The sequence below is a fragment of the Lissotriton helveticus genome, chromosome 12 (genome assembly GCF_964261635.1).
Source record: "Lissotriton helveticus chromosome 12, aLisHel1.1, whole genome shotgun sequence".
In the NCBI taxonomy this organism is placed as follows: domain Eukaryota; kingdom Metazoa; phylum Chordata; class Amphibia; order Caudata; family Salamandridae; genus Lissotriton; species Lissotriton helveticus.
Genome location: NC_136073.1, coordinates 463,362,614 through 463,387,734, shown reverse-complemented (window position 1 = coordinate 463,387,734; position 25,121 = coordinate 463,362,614). Strand labels below are relative to the sequence as shown.

At 46.8% G+C, this 25,121-nt stretch overlaps 1 protein-coding gene across 1 annotated transcript in view; it reads left to right on the top strand.

Annotated features, from left to right (window-relative positions):
• Positions 1 to 25,121, top strand: part of BBS2 (Bardet-Biedl syndrome 2) — a 353,876-nt gene that overhangs the window by 123,352 nt on the left and 205,403 nt on the right. The window contains exons 7-9 of the mRNA XM_078670690.1: positions 9,769 to 9,831; positions 16,418 to 16,495; positions 22,782 to 22,886. Of these exons, the coding sequence (XP_078526816.1) occupies positions 9,769 to 9,831; positions 16,418 to 16,495; positions 22,782 to 22,886 (246 nt within the window). The remainder of the gene's footprint in view (positions 1 to 9,768; positions 9,832 to 16,417; positions 16,496 to 22,781; positions 22,887 to 25,121) is intronic.

Sequence of the window (25,121 nt, the reverse complement as noted above, 5' to 3'; positions counted from 1 at the left end):
CCCCTTTTTATACAGTAAATCCCTTTGTCTGTGTCTGTAGGGTGGGGGAAAAACAGACGCAGCTGGTTTTGGAGCACTTTGTTTTGCTCAGCCCCTCTTCCCATTCACTAGCCAGGCTAGGGTCATCAGTCGCACCACAGGGGGCGGAGCCAGCATTGTGTGGGGAAAGCCCAGCCCTATTCAGGTCCCAGGTGCACTCCTCCCTCACATCACTCATGCAGATCTCTCCTCTCACCACCGGGGCAGACCCATCCTGAATCCTGGAGCCAGGCTCACCAGCCAGCTCCAGCCAATCACAAGCCAGACAGTCAATTCACATAATTTACACAGGCATGCCAACTTCTAGAAGTGGCACTTCCACACTAGACACAATAACGCCGCACACATCATCGCACAGCATTTAATCACATGAGTCCACACATACCAAACTCAACCCTGCACTCCACACGCATCAGGAACTAACAAGGACACATATATTCCCCATGCATTCCTATGGGAGGGCAGGCCAACTTCACTACACACACGCACTTTACCCTGGGACACAGTGGTAAAGTGCGCAGAAGCCAAAAATCACTAACACCAAGTCTCAATAAAAAGCAAAAAGTTTAGGGGTGAACCCGCCAGAAGGGCCAAGTCCAACAATCATAATACCAAAAAAGGCACCCAGTAGAAGTCCTTGATCATCTCAAGCCAACAAAACTGTGAAATCTGCTGAGTCGGTGTTCAAGCACCTGGTCGGAAACTCTGAGACAATGATGAATTATTCGCGAGTGTGATTTACTTTACCCCAAGAGATGAAGCCCTTCTTGAGGCTCACTAAAGCACGTCATATTTATAAGTCGCTGTTTAGAAAATAGGATGGCTAACATTTGGTTTGGGGCAGTGTGAACACTCTTATTATTTGTGGCTTTGGCGTTGCATATCTTTGTCATCCTGCTATGTGTATTAATCTCTAAGTAGTGAGAGGTAGGATATGGCATGTTAGGAGTTGGTTTGTTATTAGCAGTGTTGTTACAGGACACCTGCAGAAGGGATACTGCTAAAGATGGTAATAAATATGTTGTTGAAAATAATACATTCTACTCTGTTAATTTGGAGCGAAAGGAAGAGGAGTGTGCAAAAGAATAGATAATGAGCTCCACTGTTTTTGAACACCCAATCACAGCTGCAATGTAGGTTTGTTTCATGCTTTCTTTAGGGCTTTCATATTTCTGTTCATTGTCCAAATGTGTAAAATTATGTATTATTCAGAGGAAAAGAACACGTCGAAGCTCCTTGTTAATGACTTAGTGATTATAATACATTTTGATGCTGTACTCCCACTTCCATAAACTACGGTCTTATTCAAGTCAACTACTAATGTTGTGCTTTGCATCTCCCACACAAAATAGGACTGTCCTCAGTCCACTTCGCTCTGGATATTTTGGCATCCTGTACCCTTGGCAGCTTAAACCACTGCTATTTCAGACAAAGTTTGAAGCACCTTTAGCCAAAGATGTTTATGCTGTTCTTCAAGCATCAGAGGTTTGAATCGTTTTCAGCCAACCGAAATGTATGTCCCATCCTTCTAAATGAGATTGGCAGCTTGATCTCGGTTTGATGAGGTTTGTAGACTCTTCACAGTTTTATTTTTGCTCCACTCTCTGCTGATAGATTTGCTCAAACTGGGTCTATATCCACCAACCAGAAGATGTGTGTGTCTATTTCTGATCAAATGAGGTTTCACTGTACCTCTACCGTACCAAGGTTTACTCCTTATGCACCCTGCTATTCTCCTCCACCATCCATCCTCGCTTTTTAAAACTGCGTACAGACTAGGTTTGTGTTGCATCTGCTCAGCCTTGACTTGTACTTCATTTAAACAACTACTTCCGATGTCTTTCTACCCAGCTAAAATTAGTACTTAAGACATCTAACACAGCCTGTACTCCTGAGACTGCAACCCTCCTTTTCCCAGGGTGGGGTTCTTCTGTCCAAATGAGGTTCATACTATTCTTCTTCCAGGAAAGGTTTGTGTTCCATCCACCCAGTCAACGGTTATAGCTACGGACAATTCATACCTGCACTGCAAGGTTTTAGGACGAAATCAAAGGTTTAAAATTTCCTTTTAGAGTCTCAACATTTGGAAAATATCCCAGAAATTATGGTAATTTGAAAATTACCTTCAGAATAGGTTGGCTACTTTCCTAGAAAAGAAAAAACTTACAGAAGCACTACCAACGAAGGTAGAATGACTAAGGCTGATAAAGTGGGACTACCCAGCAAGAGTTATCAAAATATTGTAGCCACATAGCTGGTTCTGTTAGAAATAATAATTCATTGCATTGGCACATCTGTTAAGTTGCAGGCAAGGGAAAACCTGCATAGTGAGTCTTTGCAGGGAAGTAGTGTAGCTGGTTTTGGTTCGGTTAACCCAATTGGTGCTCTCTCCTATCTACTGATTATGGTAAACACCTTTGTTCTGAGGGGCACACACACAGAGGATCTAGACGCATAGGCTAATGCACATTTTCACAATTCCCTGCAGATGTAATCATTTTTGTCACTATAAGTTTGAGACATTTGCATGCAGGCAGACAAATATTCTGAACATTTTGCCTGTCTCTATATATGGCTTCAGCACCAAACCATACACCAACATGACTAGATTTCGGCCCTATCTCATAACTAAGAGTTCGAGGCATGTGGGCTGCTAAATTCATATCTTAGCATTAGATCGCCGCCTAGTGTTGGGTCCGGATGATCGCACATTGTTGTCCTGGAAGAGTCTTCGAAGTATCCTGAGATAGGTGGCTCCTCCCCTGGACTACAGTGCGCATGGGCATCGGCTCCATCCTCAGATTGTTTTTTTCCGCCATTGGGTTCGGATGCGGTCTCGACTTCTCTCTGTCGGAACCGAGTAAAACTTACTTTTTAAGACCAAAAGGTCTTATATTTTTATAGCGTCGGTATTGTTTGCGCACGGTCTCGAGTTCTTCCAACTCTTGGAGTCGGATTCAGCGGAGTTTTTCACTCTTCGGACGTCGAGGCCTTCTCATCGCGACACGACCGCTACTTTCAAGCATGGAGCGGAGTCCGTTTAAGTACTGTCCGCTCTGTGGGTCGAAGTACCCACATATAGACCTGCACCCGGTCTGTAACAAATGCCTTTCACCGGACCATGACGACGGCAAGTGCAAGGCTTGCGCTCAGTTCCGGTCAAAGAAAACTCTTAAGCTCCGGCGCGCGGTGCGCCTGGAGGCCAGACAAGCGGCCCCGGATCCAGAAAACATCTTCGGCGACCAAGGAGAAGATGAACAGGGTCATCATCTCCAGATATCCCCACCCGAAACGGAGGTTGAGGCGGATCCGGCGGACGACGACGGAGTCGCGGGTCAAGGCCTTGAATACGTCGACGAGGTAGGGGACGTCGAAGAAATTTATGGGGCCTCGGAAGATAGCTCAGGGGACGAGCTATGCCCCGAAGGTTTCGAAGATCACGATCGGGTCACGGGATCGCCAGTCGGCCTTACCCAAGACCCCGTGCCGCAAGCCACGGCCCCGCCATCAGGCCCGGCCACGGACATACTTGCTGAGCAGGCCACATCGAAACCGAAACCGAAACCTACGGTGTCGACTACACCTAAAATGGCCGACCCGAAAACGAAACCGAAAGTTATGGACTCGAGCGTCCCTAAAATGGCGGCCGGCACACAGAAAACTACTGCACCCGCCGCCGCATCGGCTCCGTCGACCTCCGGTCCGCAGAAGTCGAAGAAGCCGGTCGATTCCAAAGGGTCAAAATCGGCGCAAGAGGAGGGATCCTCTACAAAAGGTGGTCGGCACGGATCGACCGCGCCGACACCGTCTAAGCACGCCAAGGCTAGCGGCACGGCTCCGGTTACGCCTGGGACTCCGTTGGTCGGTCGCGTAGTGGACGCGGAACCGACGAAGGCGCACGGATCGACAGCTGGCACATCTGCGCATCGATCCAAGGACTCTGGGTCGGCGACAACTGCATCGGCGTCCAAACCTAAGAAAGGCCACCATGACGTCGGATCCGAGGGGAAGGTCAAGACACCCTCGTCAGCGCCAAAAGACACTGTGAGTGAAGCGTCCCCCATCGCCGCTTCGCTACAGAGAATCCGGGACAAGGCCGCTGCTATGTCGGCTCCGTTGCCGTCGCCTCAGACGCCGACGGACGCTCCGGCAAAGCCTAAGAGTAAGCTTCTCTTCCTTCTGCCGCCGAAAGAGGCTCCGAAGGCTTTTTCCACGAAATCGACGCCAAAGAAGTCGGATTCTTCTACGGCAGGTGCACCTTCAGGTCGAGAACTCGAATCAGAGGACGATTCGGAGCACTTCATCGACGCCAACACAGGCAAATTAACCCTATACAAGAGGAGGATCACTTCGGAGCCTCTGGACTCCTATCTCATCCCACTAAAGAAGAAAAGGGTGCCTCTGGACGCTTCTAACCTGATAGAGCCTATCCAGCCTCCTCCTAGAAGAAGCCCTACTCCCTCACCAGACCAATCTGAGGGTGAGGGATATGATGAACAGGACCAATACACCTTCCCCATCAATGAACCAGATGCACATCCAGATGCATATGATGACATTGGTGACCAAGGCACCCAGAGTGTGGGGCAAGATCCACAACCATTCAGTGCACGTGCATCCCCAACAGAGGATTCTGCAGGTTTTCATGCACTAATTGAGAGGGCAGCTGCTAATCATGATGTGGACATGCATGCTGACCCGGTTGAAGAAGACTTTCTCTTTGACACGTTTTCAGTCTCTGAGAGGACTTTAAAGACACTGCCTATGCTCAAGGGAGTCCTCAAACATGCTGCGGACATCTTTAAGGAACCCACTAGAGCGAGAGTGGTCTATCCACGTATTGAAAAAAAGTACAGACCAGAACCTGCAGACCCTGCATACATTCGGGGACAGTTGCCGCTAGACTCCCTGGTGGTCGCCAATGCCCGCAAACGGGCCAACTCCCAAACAACGGGTGAAGCTCCTCCCCCGGATAAGGAGTCCAAAGTGCTAGAGGCAGGGGGCAAAAGAGTAGCTGCACAGGCTGCCAACTTTTGGCGTATTTCTAATACACAAGCACTCTTAGCACGTTACGATAGGGCGCATTATGACACCCTAGAACAGATTGTACAACACCTGCCTCCAAAGTTTCAAGAGGGCACAAAACTGCTTATAGAGGAAGGAAAATTGATCTCCAACGCAGCCATCAAGTGTGCACTTGACGCCGCAGACACAGCAGCTAGGGCGATCAACACTAGCGTCATGCTGAGACGACAGGCTTGGCTCCGCATATCTGGGTTTAAACCTGATATTCAGACAACCATCCTTAATCAGCCAGTCAATCCTGATCGACTGTTTGGTCCAGATGTTGACACCACCCTCGAAAAGATAAAAAAGGACACAGAAACTGCTAAGTCCATGGGGGCCCTACAGTCACAACAGTTTCGTGGCAACAATTTTCGTCGCTCAGGTGCACGTGGTGTCACCAGAGGACAAATGGGTCAACAATCTCAATTCTCAAAAGGTGGAGCACAATCCTCGTTCACAAAACAGAACAAGGGAGGTTACAGAAATAACAGCAACAGAGGTCGCGGCAGAGGAAACAACAGCTCCCGCTCCTCTACCTCAAGCAAACAGTGACTCTCTGTCACTGCCCCCCGACCACTTAACACCTGTCGGGGGGAGACTGCAGCAGTTCCTGCCCGTCTGGAGAAACATCACCACAGACAGGTGGGTGCGTCAACTAGTCCAGTATGGTTATTGCCTAGAGTTGAAATCCACTCCACCCAACATCCCGCCAAGGCAAAGGCCTATGTCCGCAGAGCACTTGCACTTATTGCAGCAGGAGGTAGTGGTGATGCTGCAAAAAGGCGCAATTGAGCTCGTGCCAGTGGAGGAGGAAGGCACAGGGGTGTATTCCCTGTACTTCCTTATCCCAAAGAAGGACGGATCTCTCAGACCCATTCTGGTTCTACGTCCCCTAAACCTGTATATACTGTCAGAACATTTCCATATGCTCACACTGCAACAGATTCTTCCCTTATTAAACCAGGGGGACTTCTTAGCAACCTTAGACCTCAAGGATGCTTACTTCCACATACCACTACACCCGTCCCACAGAAAATACCTCAGGTTCACTATCCAAGGCAAACATTATCAGTTCAAAGTCCTACCCTTCGGAGTCACCACAGCCCCAAGGGTGTTTACAAAGTGTCTGGCGACAGTAGCGGCGCACCTCAGGAGGCAGGGCATCCATGTCTACCCCTACCTGGACGACTGGCTCGTTCAAGCCAAGTCAGAACAACAGTGTGCCGTGGACATGTCGACTACCATTCACCTCCTTCACGATCTAGGTTTCTCGTTGAACTACCCAAAGTCGCACCTTCAACCGGCGCATGTCCGGCAGTTTCTAGGCGCGACGATCAATACCCTGACAGCCGTGGCTCAACCAAACCAAGTCAGGATAGACAGCATGCAGTCTCTGATCCAGAAGTTCAGATCACAACACTCACTTCCAGCGAGAGTGTTCATGCAGTTGATAGGCATGATGGCCTCCTGCATCTTCATAGTCCCTCACGCACGGCTACATATGCGCCCGCTCCAGGAGTGCTTAGCAAATCAGTGGACACAGGCTCAGGGACAATTAACAGACCTAGTGTTGGTTACCAGTCGGGCATACGACTCTCTGCATTGGTGGACTCCACACAACCTTTGCAAGGGCCGACTGTTCCAGGAGCCAGTGCCACAGATTACCCTGACAACGGACGCATCTCTCCAGGGATGGGGAGCTCATCTGCTCAATTACACTGTGCAGGGACTATGGACGACACAGCAACAGAAGATGCACATCAACTATCTGGAACTGATGGCAATCTTCATGGCACTCAAGTCCTTCATTGTACATCTGTGCAACAAGGTAGTGTTGGTCCGGACGGACAACATGACCGCGATGTACTACATTCAAAAGCAGGGGGGCACCCACTCGCCACAGCTGTCTCATCTGGCTCAGGGCATGTGGAAGTGGGCCATTCAAAGGAACATCTTCCTCATGGCAGAACACCTCCCGGGCAAGGACAATCTAATGGCGGATCTGCTCAGCAGACACAGCCATCAAATGCACGAGTGGGAGTTACACCCATCTGTACTCCACCCGTACTTCCAGCAGTGGGGTCATCCGGAGATAGACCTGTTTGCAACAAAAGAAAACGCAAAATGCCAACACTTTGCCGCCAGGTTCCCTCACCCACAGTCGCAGGGGAATGCGATATGGATGAACTGGTCAGGCAAATTTGCGTACGCTTTTCCGCCAGCCCCTCTGATACCGCTGGTGGCAAGAAAGCTAAGGCAGCACGCGATGACTCTCATCCTAGTTGCTCCAACGTGGGCGCGCCAAGCATGGTACACCACGTTCCTCGAACTCTCAGTGGTGCCGCATCAAAGACTGCGCCTCACGCCCAGACTTTTGACGCAGAACCATGGAGAAATTCAGCATCCAGATCCGCAACAGCTCAACCTGGCGATCTGGCTCCTGAAGTCCTAGAGTTCGGATACCTTAACTTACCTCCAGAATGCATGAACATCATCAAGGAGGCAAGGAAGCCGACTACCAGAGCATGCTATGCTGCAAAATGGAAGCGTTTTGTCATTTACTGTACGGCTAATGACATCACCCCGCTAGATGCATCTATCCCTAACATCATTTGTTATCTGCTACATCTGTACAAGTGCAATCTAGCGTACACTTCCATTCGGATACATCTATCCGCCATCACAGCATATCTTCAGAATAGGCAGCACCTCTCTGTCTTCAGAGTGCCGGCCATCAAAGCTTTCCTTGAAGGTCTGAAACGAGTCATTCCCCCAAGAACACCGCCAGCTCCGGTGTGGAACCTCAATGTGGTCCTCACCAGACTGATGGGACCACCATTTGAACCACTGCACTCGTGTGAACTCCAGTTCCTAACGTGGAAAGTGGCTTTCCTAATTGCTATTACGTCACTGAGGCGTGTTAGTGAGCTGCAAGCGCTCACAATCCAAGAGCCATTCATTCAGATTCATCCAAATAGGGTAGTACTACGTACTAACCCCAAATTCCTTCCGAAGGTGGTGTCACAGTTTCATCTCAACCAAACTATTGACTTACCGGCATTCTTCCAAAACCCACAAACGGTGGCGGAAAGAATGCTCCATACGTTAGACGTACGGAGGGCGTTGATGTACTACATTGACAGAACACAACACTTTAGGAAAACAAAACAACTTTTTGTTGCCTTCTCACCACAACACAAAGGCAACCCTATTTCCAAAGCAGGAATAGCCAGGTGGATTATTAAGTGCATCCAAATATGTTATCAAAAGGCCAAGTGCACTTTAACGATACCCCCAAGGGCGCACTCCACACGCAAATTGGGGGCATCCATGGCTTTCCTAGGAAACATTCCTTTAGAGGATATTTGCAGAGCAGCCACGTGGATTACACCACATACCTTTACAAAACACTACTGTGTTGATGTACATTCCAAGCAGCAAGCTGCTGTAGGACAGGCTGTTCTCAAGACACTTTTTCAAGTTTCTGCAGCTGGCACGGGCAACCGCCGCTGATGGAGGGACTGCTATGTATTCTATGCTAAGATATGAATTTAGCAGCCCACATGCCTCGAACTGAATATGCTACTTACCAGTATGCATCTGTTCTTGGCATGTAGGGCTGCTAACATTCATATCGCCCACCCTCCTCCCCGGTGCCTGTCGCAGCTGCAGATATACTATTGTATTCAATCATTAGCATGGACATCCTTTACACTTTTCACTCCATCTTCTGCCACAATGGCGAAAAACAATCTGAGGATGGAGCCGATGCCCATGCAAACTGTAGTCCAGGGGAGGAGCCACCTATCTCAGGATACTTCGAAGACTCTTCCAGGACAACAATGTGCGATCATCCGGACCCAACACTAGGCGGCGATCTAATGCTAAGATATGAATGTTAGCAGCCCTACATGCCAAGAACAGATGCATACTGGTAAGTAGCATATTCATTCGTTGTCATCTTCACCATGTTTTGATTAGTGACCCTGCTCTCCAGCATAGGTTTCTACCCCCTTCTTTACTCATCCGAGGTTTATTCCCACATCTTCCCAAATGCCTCCACCTAGGTTAGAGCTACATATTCAAATACCCAAACTGCAGGAATTGAGGTTTGTGCCCTACCAACTTAACCATCTTCCCCAGAGGAGTCTACTGCTTCTCTGTCCCTAAAGTAAGTTTCTGGTCCAGCAGTTATTGTCATGTCTTTGTTAGTCAGAGACTGCTGCTCTCGTTTGCACAATAATGGTTTGAGTATCATCAACTGAAATCCGATTTTTATTGTTTATTGGCAGTTTGACTTTCCCACCCTTCAGTGGAAGAATCTTCCCAGCAGATATGTTTCTATTTTAGACTCTTGTTGGGCTCTTCCTGAATTTTCACCCCAGCACCAGTTAATCCTATTTAAGACCACTCCACTACATGCCCTTGTATCTCGTACCTCAGTGACTGAAAAGATCGGATGTAATTGAAACTATTCTAATAAAATGTTAAGACCTTGTTTGTAAAATATTTTAGATTGTATCCGGTGACAGTTTTGTATCTAGACATTGAGCACTCCTCGTATGTGACCCGTGGTCATTCTTTCATGAAGTATTTTAATCAGATTACAAGAAGTCCAACAGACACTGTAACAATAATACCAACTTGTTATTTCCTTTCTAGGTTACAGGAGACAATGTACGTTCATTGGCCTTATGCGATTTTGATAGCGACGGCAAAAAAGAGGTTGGTACAGTGAGTCATTTGTATCTGAGATTCTTTTGTTACTGCACACCGTACCATCACAGTGGAGTTTGACACAATTGGCTTTTCCCCGGAGAGGTTCAAAGTTTATAAACCTAATTCATGAGACAATCTCAATTAGTATCCAAGCAATTTGATTGATGTTATCAAATGTATTATATTTTAGTGTTTTTTTATTTTAGAGAAGGATTGCACTCACAACCATCTATCCAATTAAGTGTGAATGTATGTACTGCTATTTGATATCCTTATAGACTACGGCAACGCCAAAGCTGATCGTGGGATACATACTGCAGATTACAGACTGCATAGACAATATGAGACTTTTCCTTTGTCGATTGCCCCTATAAATCTAATGGAGTATCTTGAGCATGAACATTGAAAAGGCCCAGGCTTAACTGCCCTAGGAGCGAAGCAAATATGAACATAACAAAGTCACCCAACCATCTTTTGATTTATGAACCAACACATTTGGTGATATGTGAACATTAAGTCAAAGAAAATCAATCCTCAACAGAAGAAAATTTCACACTTTGCCTTTCTTTCTCCATTACATCTATTAAACCAAGGTGCATACTGCTGAAACATACTTAAATAAGCTTTTAGGAAGATCATTTGCACAATACTAATTGAGAAGAAGAAAAATGTAAAAAAGTAATTGGCTTCTTCTTTGGTGTGGGAGGACTTCACCTTCCCACAGAGTCTCCACCCTGGATCGGAAAGATTACACTGCTACCCCATCCTAGTGTTCAGATTAGTGGCTCCTGTTCGGCCCATGTCTGTTAAGGGTTTTTGTTAACTTTGAAACAAGATGACTGCAGTTTTAGTCCAGGTCAGTATCATTTCCCTGAGGTTCCAAGCTCTTAGGCTGTCCTCCAGGTTTCAACCCCAGATTTCCTGAAAAGAAAATACCCGTACCTCAACACCATACTGAGGTATTGGGCAGCATGAAGCCCCGTAACAGCACAGTCTGAAGGAATGTCACAGGTCTGAGTATTGTATCTTCAGGCTAGGGAAGGGTAGGGAAGGGTTTGTACAGTGGGATTAGGGACTCTTAGTGGAGTGGGGATTACATTAGGGACATCAAGACTGACTGCAAGAACTGAGTAAAGGAATCTATGTGACCAGAACCTGCATTCAGAGGAGATATGTTGCCATAGAAGGCAGGGGTGTTTCTAGGACTCAGGAGATTTCTTGGCCGAGGGTGAAGAAGTAGCAGCCTCTGTAAAATGTAAACAGATGAGCCTTATTTATCGTCAAAGAGAACGACTGAAGTGCTAAGTAGTAGTATCTTTTTGAGCATAGGCGTGCATGGCATGGAATGGCAAATCTGTTTATTTCAAGTAGTATATGTGTAATAATTTATTTTAGGAATTTGTAAAGCGCAACTGTCACCATTGCAGGCATCCTGGCGCTGATAAGATCAGAGGAGACGGAAATAAAATTCACAGGGAGTGAGAGCTTACAGGTGAGTTAACAGGGGAATAGCCAGGTTTTAATCCTTCTGAACGGGAGGAGTTCAGTGAGGTGCCGAACCTCAACAGGGAGAGTATTCCATAATCTGGCAGCTGCCACCTCAAAGGATCTGCCTCCGGATCGAACTTTCCTGAATCTGGGCACGACTACCAATTTAGCCTCAGAGGAGCGAAGCTGTCGTGTATGTCAGGTGCCCCACAAGACGCACCTGGGCTTGTGAAGCGATCCTGCAGAGACGACAGGGACCACCGCCCCTGTTCCCCAACAACCCCCGCGGGGAACAACACCCGTCACGGATTGGATGGATCCAGGGAAGGGGGCCAAATAAATAAGGGGAGTGGCCTTGGTGGACGGGTCGCAGGGCAGGGTCTTGGCACAGCTGGGGAAACAAGAGGAGATCAGATGAGGAGTAGGTACTATTTCTGCAACAGAACACTCCACAACACGCATGCAGGAGGGAGCCCTTGGCTCCGGTACTCACCAAAACCCACTCGTGCCAAACCCAGGAAGAGGTCACAACGTAGCGCCCAGGTGCCTTGGTGCCTTGTAGTATAAACGAAAGGAAGCGCTCCTGCGCCAGAACCACCAATAACAAAGAAACAACAGAAGGCGCTCCTGCGCGTAAGTGACCAATAACAAAACTCCAGGGTAAGCGCTATAGCGCAGCCCAATGCATGTTTGGACAATGCTCCTGAGGCACATGCAATAGAACAGCAGTGTTCCTACGCGTCATGCGTCAGGTCACTAGTAGCAGCGCTCCTGTGTAAGTAAGGTACAAAACAAACAAAGCCTGTCACAGCGCTCCAGCGCTTGCTAACAGAACATGCAGCAGCGCTCCTGCGTAAGTAAAGTACAAAACAAACAATTCCTGTCACAGCGCTCCTGCGCTTGCTAACAGAACATGCAGCAGCGCTCCTGCGCCAGGATAGGGTTAATCCAACAACGGAACACTGCGCTCCTGCGCACAGCAACCGGAACAAGCGGAGATAGAAACCCCGCAAGGTAGTTTGAGCCCCGAGGGCTCGAAGAAGTACTAGACAGCGCAGCACACGCTGGTACTTGAAATGCGGCCAGAAGGAAGTCACGCAACGCCAGGAGGCTGTGGGCAGGCGTCACCGTGACTCGTAGTGCCGTGGAACTCCAGAGACCAGGTTACGGCAGAACCAGTCCGATGCCGTCAGCTTGGGCTCCGAGCATGATCCAGAAAGCGGAATCAGAAGCGCCGACCCGGAGGTGCTTCCTGCCTTTAACCCTAGTCCCCCGGAAGCGCTGTCATTGGCCGGAGGACTAGACCGGGATACTCCTTCCGGCCGGAAGTGAGTATTCCCGCATGCATGTTGTGGTGTTTGAACGGCGGAAAAACGCCACCTGACAGTGTAGGAGTGTACCAGGCAAATTTCGATCTTCTTGGAAGCCCCAAAGCCAGCTTAGCAGCTGCTGATTGGACCCTCTGGAGCCTGTCCAGCAAGAACTCAGAGGACCCAAGCAGGAGGGTATTGCAATAGTCCAACCTGCTAAGGATGGTGCATCTAACTACTTGGGCGCGGGCATGGGTGGGTAGGAGGGGCAGAACTTTCCTTAGGGAACGAAGGATAGCAAAACAGCAGGCAGACGTCTTTTGCACATGCGACTCCATACTGAGCCTATGATCCAGCATGACCCCTAGATTGCGGACTGCTTTCGCCGGCCGTACATTGGACCCTATTTCCGGGGGCCAAAAGTTAGTTGGAAACGGTCGAGAAATCCTAGTTCCGGCACTAAAGAGCACCTCCGTTTTCCCTGCGTTGAACTGAAGGGAATTGTCTTGTAGCCACCGAGACGTGTCACGCAGACAGTTGTGTAGGACCTCCACAGAAGTTGAGTCCTCTCCTTCCAAGGAGAGGTCCATCTGTGTGTCGTCAGCGTAATTGATGATCCTGATGTTAAAACTTTTAACAAGTGAAATTAGAGGTCTGAGGTATAAGTTAAAAAGTATTGGGCTAATTGCTGAGCCCTGAGATACCCCATGTGTTACCAGGGAGAAGGCTGACTGGAAAGGAGGCATGGATACTGCCTGCTGCCTGTCCTGCAGAAAGGATTGAAACCATTGCAGCGCTGTGCCTCTTACTCCTGCCTCAAACAGCCGCCTCAGTAGTATTTGATGGTTCACCGTGTCAAAGGCGGCAGACATATCAAGCAGGATCAGGAACGCTGCCTGCCTTCTGTCTGCACGCCTTTGAAGCTCATCCATAGCAGTGAGAAGGGCTGTTTCGGTTCCGCGGGCAGGCCGAAAACCAAATTGGTCCCCATCTAGTACTTGATGACATTCCAGATAGTGGGAGAGGGTGTTGCTAACTAACCGCTCCACTACCTTGGCAGGGAAAGGCAGCAGGGAGATGGGCCTGTAATTTTTTGAGCAATCAGGATCTAGGGAAGGCTTTTTTAACAAAGGAGAGACTAACGCCCGTTTCCATTGGGCTGGAACGGTGCCAGTCACTAGGGATTGGTTACAAATTTGGTTGAGGGAGGGGAATAGTTCATCCTTAAACTCCTGGAGATCCGGAGACAATCCCTCTGGCCAGCTTGGTGAAGGCCTCATATGTAAGTGGTGGAAACTTGAGTAACATTTCCTTCTTAGCCGTGACAGGGCCAACCGTCCGGTCCACCGAAGAGCCAGGTCTCAGGTCGGAGGGAGGGGCGAGATCCTGGGGATTTTCCAAGTCCTTAAGGATGAGTTCAATTTTTTCCTTAAAAAAGACAGCAAGATTATCGCACAGGTCTTGGGACGGGACGATCGCATTCTTGGAACAATCCGGGTTGGTGACGCTATTTAGTATATTAAAAATACTCCTGGAATTGTTGGTGGTATTACAGATCAGGGAGGAATAGTATTCTGATTTGGATTTTTTGATCAGATTCTTGTAAGCGAGGATCTTATTTTTCCACACCTCTTTAAAGGTATCATTATAATCGCGTCTCCACTTTCTCTCAGCTTGTTTGCATCTCTGTTTTAGGTTTTTTAGGTCGTCATTAAACCAGGGGGCGGAGTCCTTACCCTTACAGCTGCAGGTTTTTAAAGGGGCATGGGCATCAAGGACCGCAGTGAATTTGGAACAGAGAGAGGTGTAGTTTTCGTCAATTTTCTTGTTCTCATTAAAGAGCTGAGCCTTGTGGAACACCTCACCGGTAGAATGCAAACGCGTAAGAGCCCTCCAGTCCCTAATCAACACCGGAGCCTTGTGAGGACCACCGTTCGTGTGAATAAGGAATTTAACGAGTGAATGGTCTGTCCAGTCCATAGGTAAGGTTTCCCCCATCGCCACCAGGTCGGGTGCCGCAAAGACCAAGTCTAGGAGATGACCCGCTTTGTGGGAGGGTTTACTAGCCAGTTGAGAGAGGCCGAAACTTTCACAGGCCTGAAGTAGGTTACCAAGCAAAGCCAGGGTCGACCAAATAATCAGGGCGAGTCCAAGTTTCCGTCATAAAAAGGATGTCTAATTCGTGAGTGTCAATCAAGAGTTGGATCTCAGTACTGTGTTTAGGCAGGGACCTAACATTCAGAAGCCCACATTTTAAGAGGTCATTGCACAAAAAGTCGGCTCTTGGATGTGACGTGTGTAACAAGGAAAATGTTCCTTTTTCCGCATGGTGCCTACCTATTTGTATGAGCTCCTCTCTAGAGTATGGGGGGACCAGAAGGAAGCTGAACCAGAGGTGTGGGGCCATGACCGGCAGCATAACTGGCCCATGGCGCTACCTTGGCGCGGACGGGCTTGCCTTAGGCGCGCCTTTGGCGCGCAAACGTCGCGCCCGCTGCGCGTACGGAAGATGCACATTTTTATAGGGAAGTGACCGGCAATAGGGGGGCGTGGCCTCTGAGAATAAGGCGTGGAAATGGCGGCAAGAGTTGTAATGGTTCTACCGCGGCAGCGCTGAGATCCGCTGCGCGGCGTGGCCAGGAGCAAGCTGGTGCCCTGATGTGGTGCCAGGAGGGGGAGAGGGGTAAGTGAATAAAATACACACAAGTGACTCTCAAATAGTTAAAATTATACAGGTCGCACTCCCGGCTTCCGCCTCAGGAGATCTATCATAAAATACACTAGGCGCTTGCATTCAGCGTCTTATATACAGGTACGACGGTGGGCGTGGCCTCCGGGAAAGGGACGTGGCCTCCGCGAGCGTCAGAGAACGGCGGCAAGAGTTGTAATGGTTCTACCGCGGCAGCGCTGAGATCCGCTGCGCGGCGTGGCCAGGAGCAAGCTGGTGCCCTGATGTGGTGCCAGGAGGGGGAGAGGGGTAAGTGAATAAAATACACACAAGTGACTCTCAAATAGTTAAAATTATTCAGGTCGCACTCCCGGCTTCCGACTCAGGAGATCTATCATAAAATACGATGAAGTAATATCAAATTTTAAAGCTCTATGTTATGTAATAGATCTCACCAAGGGTAGCCTTAATTTTCATAACGGTACCTGCAGAGGGCCGGTTGCATTTTCATGGGGCACTCACTCAAGGAAATGATGGGCCTCAGGCCTAATACCAGCGCTACTGACAGGTTAACCCTGCCCTAGGACCAAATTCCTCAAGAATTTTTTCAGAGGATAGTGAAGGCGGGAACCCCTGAGTCCTGCTGGAGCCATCCATTCCCTTATTTATATAACAAAAGTGTAGAGGAGAGTGTTAACAGTTCTAGTTACAGGCAGGTGCTTGTCCCTTTCTCTGTTTGTCGACTCCAAGTTTGATGTCAAGGTACTTGTCTCCCATAAAGTCTCTATTATTTAAAAACAATGTGGCATTTTGTTTTTCATTTCAATGTTTTCCCTATTAATGAGTGATGTCTGTATTTTCTGTGGGCATCACTTCACCAGTTATTTATTTATGTATTTATTTTAAAGGTTTTATATAACTCTGGCTAGACCCGGAGGTATCAGAGCGCTTTACATGAGTATAAGATCATAATTGCAGGTTACATCATTACACAGGTTATATCATAATCCATTCAGAGTTTATTGTTATTAACTGTCACAATTGTAAATGAGAAGCTTAAATGAAAGTGAATTGTGTGTATTAAATTGAACAGTGATCAACATTGTTATGACGTCACCTCTTTTAGCTTCTGGTTGGCTCTGAAGACTTTGACATCAGAGTGTTTAAAGAAGATGAGATTGTGGCAGAAATGGCAGAAACCGAGGTAAGAAGAAAATGAAGGAGTTCAATGAAATATGGCATCAGATGAAGTTAGCATTGCGATCACAGATACTGACGATGTAGAAATGCTCTTTACGAGGTCCTAAATTTCACCTGGCCTTGACGTCATCAAAAGGGCTTTCTGCCTTCGAGCTAACAGTATTGCTCTCGAATAAACAATAGGACTGAAGATATGGCCACGTTGAAACTGTTGAAAGCGAGCTAGGAAAGTGACAAAGTTCTTACTTGAAACTGCCAAGCTTTGTTAAAGGTCCATGTATTGTTGTGCAGAGTGGAGTGGGACTGTTTTTTTCTATCACTGGAGATCTCCTCTTACAGCATACATTGGTTGTGCATTTGTACTCTCCTCATATCGAGGACTTCTACTGTACACTCAGTGGATGACAATCAGCAAACGTCGTTAATATAACTGACTTTAATAACTGCGATAGCTGAAGTCACGTATTGCAAGTTTATGGCCTATTTGGTGCTTTGGGTATGTGCAAGATTAGTAATTTTTTCTTGGTGAGTAAAAGGGGCACATTCTATTGTGAGGGGGTAGGATGTTTTGTGGGGTAAGTGTAGTCTTTTTATATTTGATGAACTTGGGCATTTCACTTTTCAGGGAATGATATAGCTTTGAAGGGATTGACCAACTGTCGAAGAGGTGTAAAGATGTTTTGAGTTTTTCCAGAACGATAGTGTGCTTTCTAATCAATACATCAAAGTAGATTATGCAGAAGTGTGCCCTGGAGACTAGGGGAGTGTGTTTTAGGGGAGCATAGAAGAGGTAGATTCCCGGAGTCAGTAGATACCCTTAGGGAGTTGGGGGTGAGTGGGAGGCAACTCTGTCCCACAGAGGGTTATCTGTTCCAACAGCTGGGCATCTTGATCATTTGTAGAAGGCAACTCCATGTGTTTACTGGGCATGCTAACTGTGTACACTTTGAAGAGCTGACAAAGCAAGGACTTGCAGTAGTGGGGCAAACGGCATAGACCATGCTGGTGCTCCTTGCAGAGGATATTGTTCTGGACTCTATAATTGGTTCCTTTTGGACAATGGGCTGACATACTGAGGCAGGGGCACCTTTGTTAGAGGGGGTGTATAATGTGAGATTTGAGTGACAGGCATACAGCCTCTGTTATTAGGGATTATAGCTGTATTTCCGAGTCTCTTCCTTAACGTCTGTGAGTTGACGTGCGAGTTGGAGTCCTCCATTACTTTAGAAAGAGTTGCGTATTAAGAGAAGTGAATATATGTGAATGCTGAGGTGCAGTGTCTATTTTGTAAAATGTCAGTGCCCAGGGCTTTGCTCAGAAGCCCGCTGCAGGTGCAAATGAATGTCGGTGCACTGAATACCAACGCTGGTAGTCCTAAATCCACCTGCCTCTTTAATCCTCTACCAGACACTCCTTGCCTCTTTAGCTCACTCTTGCAAGTTCCTGCTTTTCCCCTTTGTGCCTGTTTTTCTGTCTTTCTGTTCTTCCATGTTAAAAAAGGAGTTCATGGTTGGTTGAGGTATGGACCCAGGCAAGTAGTACCACTCTAGTCAGCGTAAGCTAGATACACAATAAGATAACCTGTGCTCACCCTCTGATAGCTTGGCACAGAGCAGTCGGGCTTATCTAAAAAGGCCATGTTCAACACACACACACAGTAACACAATCAAAACACCACAAAAAGACCACACTGGTTTAGAAAATAAAGAGTATTTATCTGATTAAAATAAGACCAAAACAACAAAAATCCAATAAGTAGTTCTAGAGATATGCATTTAATAAATATCCATGTACACACAGTACTAAGCAGTACTTATGATCATCAGCTCACTTTTAAAACTGGTAAGAAACAACACAAGTCCAAATAGGGACGATTGATAGTTGCTTCCCCGCAGTATCGTGGCCAAAAACAGTATTTTAACAAGCAAGAGGTGCCTGTAGGGCAGCGAGCTACAGGTCCTCGTGACCCGCGTGCAGGGACCATCTCAGCTGCCTGAAAGCATGCAGCTCTATTTGGAATCCTTGCAGGTCTGGCCCACACTAGGTTAATTGAGGAGTCGCAGGGGTGACAGCTACGTGGAATGGGGCCTGCATCATTGGGGCTCTCAGACGAGAAAGTGGTGCGGCGATGGCCACTATGGCAGATCCGAAATGCTCACATGGTGGCAATTTCCCTCTGGGCACAAACGAGCTGTCAGTGCGCAGTGTTGAATCTGATCAGCTGACGCATTGGAACAGAGATGATTCCTGTTACCAACGCAACACGCTGAAGGGGCTCCACTCAGTGCTGCGGCATTTGGATAATAACAAACGTGGGATCTCAATCACTACTAAGTGCTGATAGCCGTAGAGTGTTGCAGGTCCAAAAGCAAAGCACTGGACTGTTGTAGAACCCTGGTGCAGTTTAGACCGTGTTTGGGCTGCCCACAGCGAGATTCACAGAATATAGAGTCTTGCAGCAATGTTGGAGAAGAAGGAAGTCCTTTATGGCCCTAGGACTTCACGGAAAACTAAGTTTGCTGCTAAGACAGGTAAAACTTACAAGTAGTTATCCTGCCTTTTAGTTGCACAGCACCCTGTCTTTAGGGTCTCTTAGGGCCTACCTTAGGGATGACTTATATGTAGTAAAATGGAAGTTTAAGGCTTGGCAAGAGGCTCTAATTGCCAAGTTGAAGTGGCAGTGAACTGCACACACAGGCCCAGCAAAGGCAGGTCTTAGATAGGTTTGAAAGGCTACTTGCGTGGGTGGCACAGCCAGTAGTGAAGGTCCACTAGTAGCATGTAGATTACAGGCCCTGGGTACATGGTGTACCACTTTACAAGGGACTTACAAGTAAACTAAATATGCCAATCTGGCATTCACCAATGTCAACATCTTTACGGGAGAAGCACGTGCACTTAAGTACTGATTAGCAGTGTTAAAGTGTTCAGAGTCCTAAGGCCAACAAAGTTGGGGGGAGACCACGATGACATGTCCAACACGCCATCTTTCTGTTTTGCATTTGTTCCCTCTAATGTCTGAACCAGGAAAGTATGTGCCGAGCCCCAAAAACGAGTGCCAGCGTCTCCCACCAGCTACCACTAGCTCAAATGAAGCCCTGCTCAGGTGGCTAGGAGATGGCAGTGTCAGTCAATGCGCTGGCTAAAATTTCATGTGAACAGAAGTGTGCACCCATTTAACAATTTTGTGGGCCACATAGAGATGTAATTGTTATCAACACAGATTTTGGCAACACTAAGCTAAAGCAACGCAGAATTTATGACAAGTGTGTCCTTTCCGTAAGGGCCAGTCAGCATTGTGATAGATGCAGTACTTGAGTTTTTCATGTCTTTTTTTCATTGCCAATTTCTATATGGTTTTCTCTCTTTCTTTCAAGCATTAAGCAGGCTAAGTGTCTGAAAGAACAACTCTGAATGTACTATGTTCCATCATTATGTATAATTAGAATGTTGCTGGTAACTCCTGTTACGTGTTCCATTGCGATCAACGGAGCACTGATAATGAAGTCTTAAGTGATCTTTGGGAAGAGTGGGATATTGCAGTGCGTTCCGGTCACGAAAACAGGAGTCTCAGTTGGTTAAAAACCTCTGGTTATCTACCTCTTTGAGAAAAGTCAGATTATTTCATCTTGATTCAGTGAGCAGCATGGAAAAGCTAAATATGAGGTTTAACGGCAGTGAGGATTACAGGGGGGCATGGCTAGCCAAGATGGCTGATCAGAAGTCTTGCGTGAGCGCCCTACCAGGCACTCTGCCTAACCCTATGGAAACCTGTACTTTCTGTGGCGGTAGAGGTCGGACTTCATGCCTCTTGAGGCTGTCCTACTTATAGACTCCCAGGTCGTTAGAGGAGGCTCTAGCTGACTTGCCACTGCGGTCAGTTATGTTGGGCGAGTGGATAGTTGTGAGGCTTGACAAGCGCACACTGAGCCGGGGGCAAGGCTGACTAGGGGCTATGGGGCACACCCCTTCCCACCACACCTTAATGAGAAGTCCTAAAGAAGCTGCGGAGCCAGAGAAGGTAAAGCTGATAGATGCTGGCGGAGCTGAGCGTGCCGGGGCAGAGTGGTTGCTCATGTGTAAGCTGACAGCGGGGCCACTACAGAATGCCAATAGGGGCCTGGGAGCTCGCGTGACCTGTGGATGGGTGCTATGACTATGGCCACTGGATAATGCGGGAGAGTTCAACGCGCTCCGCACGCGGGGAGGTTCATGCCTTCCGCGCATCCCTGAATATCCGTGCATAGAACAGACATGGCTGCAGCAGGCCTGGCTTCAGAGGCATGATGGGGCAGGGCATGCATGCAGCATACTAGCTGACTTACAGGTTCCAGCTGTGCCTGTTGATGCGAGCACTTAGGGGGAATTGAGCACCAGTGATCCTGAGCCTCCATTGTCAATGAGGTTGCTGAGAAGGACCTATCCAGTCATTAACATTAAGGCAAAGGACTTGGGGATGAGAGGAAGGCTTAAGGCCCATTCCTTGTATGTACGCCTTAGAGGTAATTGACTGGTTCGTCTTTGTCCTTGTGCTCTGGAGGAAACAAATGGCAGACATCACAGAGGAAGACCCTCTGGCCTTTGGTGAGCTGGGTGGCTGTTGAGGGGATCCCCTGGGAGATCAAGAACCCACTGCTGTGACGCAGAACATGGAAGAGCTGGAGGGATACTGACGGCTATTACACAACTGAAACAAATGCTTGCACAGAAAATGGATGCTGTATCAATTGATGTCAATGCTATTACTTCTGGATCTCGCAAGGGGAGTGAGTGATCACTGGAGACAGACAAATTGTGGCTGAGCTCACTGTGGAACTGGAGGACCTACGAACAACAGTCCACACCCCTTTAGACAGAACAACATACTTGAATAAACGACTGGAGAATGCAGATGGGAGATCAGAGGTGTAAGCGTGAAGGAAACAACGCCAGAGCAGTTTCTGGATGGCTGGCTGTAGAGTCATGTTGTTAAAAGAAGTTTCCTTTATTCATAAGTTGAAACACCATTACAACCCACAGCAACGCTGACCTTCCTTCCACTCCAACTGCTCCAGCTGTACTGGACAAAAGCTCCAGAACACTCAACTGTGCAGTAGGTGGAATGGAAGCAGGGTTTACAAATAAACATACAGGTACACGCAGAATCGCGTGTCGTAGAATACCTACATAATAGTTGAGAACACAACACTGGCTCAAGAAGCTGTTTGACACTGATGGACTTTTGCCGTGGTTTTAACTGAGAGGGCCCACCAAGCTTTGACCCCTCAAGTCCCCTCCGGGAAGCTCGCCTCGGCGATAATTACATGTATCCTCAGTTACAGAGTCGGGGTGGATATTCTGAAATGGGCTATGAATCAAGGAGATTGATTCGAAGTATAGAGCTTCCACAGTTTCCCTGACTACACTAAAAGAGTTCCGGAGGTAACAGGAGTCTGCCTCCGGGTGACAGTACACAGTTGCCTCCTGGGCACGATACTGAAACCCATACAAGGGAACATGCAGCATACATTTGCAAAATTGGGGTTCCTACTCCCAAAACGCTGCATAGCAATATGTTTCATTTAAATGTATTTTGCTACATTTATGTTTGATTGTGTCATATTGTGCCTGCGTATATTGATTTGTTTTATACCACATAGTGTGGTTGGACCACAAATCACCCATCCCAAGTGGCCCACCACCCTTTTGTTCTTAAATAGTAATAAAATATTTTAGTTAATTTTTTATGTCCCCTACTTTTTGCACTCACCCTAGCCAGTTACACTAAACGCAATTTCATGTGACGCTCCATAAGTCATATCATCTTTCAAAACTGACAGTGACATAAGAATCAAAGATGGACCATATTCCTGGTCTTTAAGTCACTTAATTTTTAAGTTTTAATGTGCTGAATATTTCTGCTTCCTCTAAAAGCATCCTTACCTATGATCTCCTCTGATCCAAATTCATGGATACCAAATACTTCGATATTGAAACTGTAATAGGTCATCGTCACTAAATCATGGCAAAAATAGCTAAAACTGTTAAAATTCAGTAGATACTATCTCACTATATCCTAAGCCAATAGTTTTATGACCCCCCCTTGCCTAGATCACCTGTTCTATGAAGTGCCTCCCTTCCAGAGATAGCAGAATCTTGTCTCTTAAAATTAAATAACATTGATCCACTAGAGTTCACCGTAAAATGTGAGAACTTCATAGCATCCAGATTAACCTTCAGCTGCAATTACTGTGAAATAAGGTTTACAGTTTAAGGCTTAACTGTTTACTGTTTTATATCCCCTTATGCAGGCCATCACTTCTCTGTGCTCGATGTATGGGAGCCGCTTTGGCTATGCCCTCTCCAATGGAACCGTGGGTGTTTATGACAGAGCAACACGTTATTGGAGGATAAAGGTATGTGATTCCAGTGTTGTTGTATCTGCATCAGTTCTGTGGACTGACTAGTGATATTGTTGGTTAAGTACATTCTGGTAGCACTGCTTACACATTTAAACCCCAAAATATTATCTGATCAATACCAATAAGGTTCTCTTGTTTCTAGTCGGTAGCCAGTTAATTACTCACATGTCTCCTTGGGTTGAAGTGCAGTGGGCTAGTTGATATTGTATGTTGATTATCTGTAAATCACAATTGCCTCCATGTTTTATGTTTGTTTGTGGCGGTATATGTTATGGTAGAGTTTGCTCTGAGACCAGGCGTCTCCATCATGCACATTTAGACTAGTGACTAGAGTGACTAGAACCCCTTCCGTTTATTACTGGTGAGGCCTCATCACAACAAAATGTCTAATTTCACCAGTTTCGAATCTTTAAAGTGTTTCTTACTTATGAGATAAGCTGCTTAACAAGGGCACATTGTTTTGGAACGTTTTGGGTTTCTGACCATCATAGAATTTTGCAACAAACTGTGTACTATTTTCTAAACTTTTGACTTGGCGAAATATGTTTTGGGCTTGCCTTTCCACTTGGTCTTGCTTTTATTTATCTAATTCAGCAAAAATCTCTCATTTATTGTGTGCATACTTTATCTTTCCTCTGTCCTTCTTAATTGTTGTATGTGTATTCCCACAGTATATCCCTCTTCTCTGCCCGCCATTTCATCTCCCTCTATCTCACCTTCTTCTCCCTCCCTTACATTGCAGTCCTGGGGCACCCTCCTCCCCTTTCCACCCTCTCTCTCCTCTCTCTCTCTCCTCACTCTTGCTTTCTCTTTTCCTTTGACTTCCTCACACTTCACTCTATCTTTCTATGTTTCAGCCTATAATCATGGTCTTAATCTATGGGCTTTGGTGGATCAACCCCTGTGTTTGAGCTTTATTACTACTGCACTTTCCAGTCCTGCTTACTTCACACCATGGGTTTACTGCTTCTTTCACTGGAGTGGAGAGTGCTCAGGGTGTCATTCTGGCAGTGCCTGGCAGCACAAGGTTCTTAGAACGAAGCGAGATGCTGGAAGATGCCAAAGAGGTCAATAAGAACTATATGGAATTCAAGTGATCAGGCAGAAAAAAAGTTCTACAAGATAAACGAGGGAACTGTGCGTAATCTCCTGTAGTATCCTATTAAGAGTAGTCGTTTAGCTTGGCTGTGTGATCTGAGGCCAGTGGAATGTTGGAGTATTGTTAGAATAGAATGTGGAGTATGCCATGCAGGACTAGAGAGGCAGGAGTGACAGTTGATGAAGAGGCTGAGCATGAAGATACCTGGTTCCTGGTGAGGCATCATTTAACTACATCTTATCTTGATCTGTAACTAGGCTTAATAAGCTACCTACGTGTATTCTGGATTCTGTGCATGTTTCAGAAACTCTTTTTCATGGTGTGCTCTTACATCAATCTGTATGATATTTCTAATTATCAGAAAGTTCCGAATACTGCCTTAAAAAAAAACCAATCAATAAGGTGGCCTGTGCCATTGTGTGTGGATGCACCCCCGCCTTTGGTGCCAGCTTCCGCTCCATCCAGTTTTCTCTTTGGTGCCGACCTCCTAAAACTGGGACCTGCTTTTATAGTATTATTACTGCCTTTTAGATGTCTCTGAACTCTGTTTTTCACATTTTACACAGAGTAAATGTATGTGGGTCTCATTCCTGTATTGCGCCTCCCTCTTCAATTGTTTTTGGCAGCTTTGTTTCGCTTCAACTGACATTTCTTGATCAGGATTACATTTGTAAAATACTGCATCTCCTACTCCTGAGCATGATCATATTGTGCAGTCTGGAATCTTAGGTACTGGGTGGTTCGGTCAGATGTCTATAGCTTATTTCTGCTGTCCTATCAACAAGGGTGTGCTATCAAAGTGTGAAGTGTATGTTGGCTATGTGAACGTGCTTACATACTTGGATTCCCATCACATATACTGAAGACATGGTGTTTCAAACCACAGATATTCTACTGGGATACATTTGCAAAATTAGAAAGTTCAAACAACAGTTTACCTTGAGTAGTAGTGGTGCTCCGTGTACCTTTCATATTCTACACCGGATGTAGTAACTTGGAGCTGAATGGAAGGGTTGATGCATTGTACATATCTTCATTAATTAGCACAGTCAGCAGCACCTTGTCATGACTAACTACAGTTCATTGGATAGCTATCCTTCTGTACCTAGGTATTAAAGAGAGCATGATTA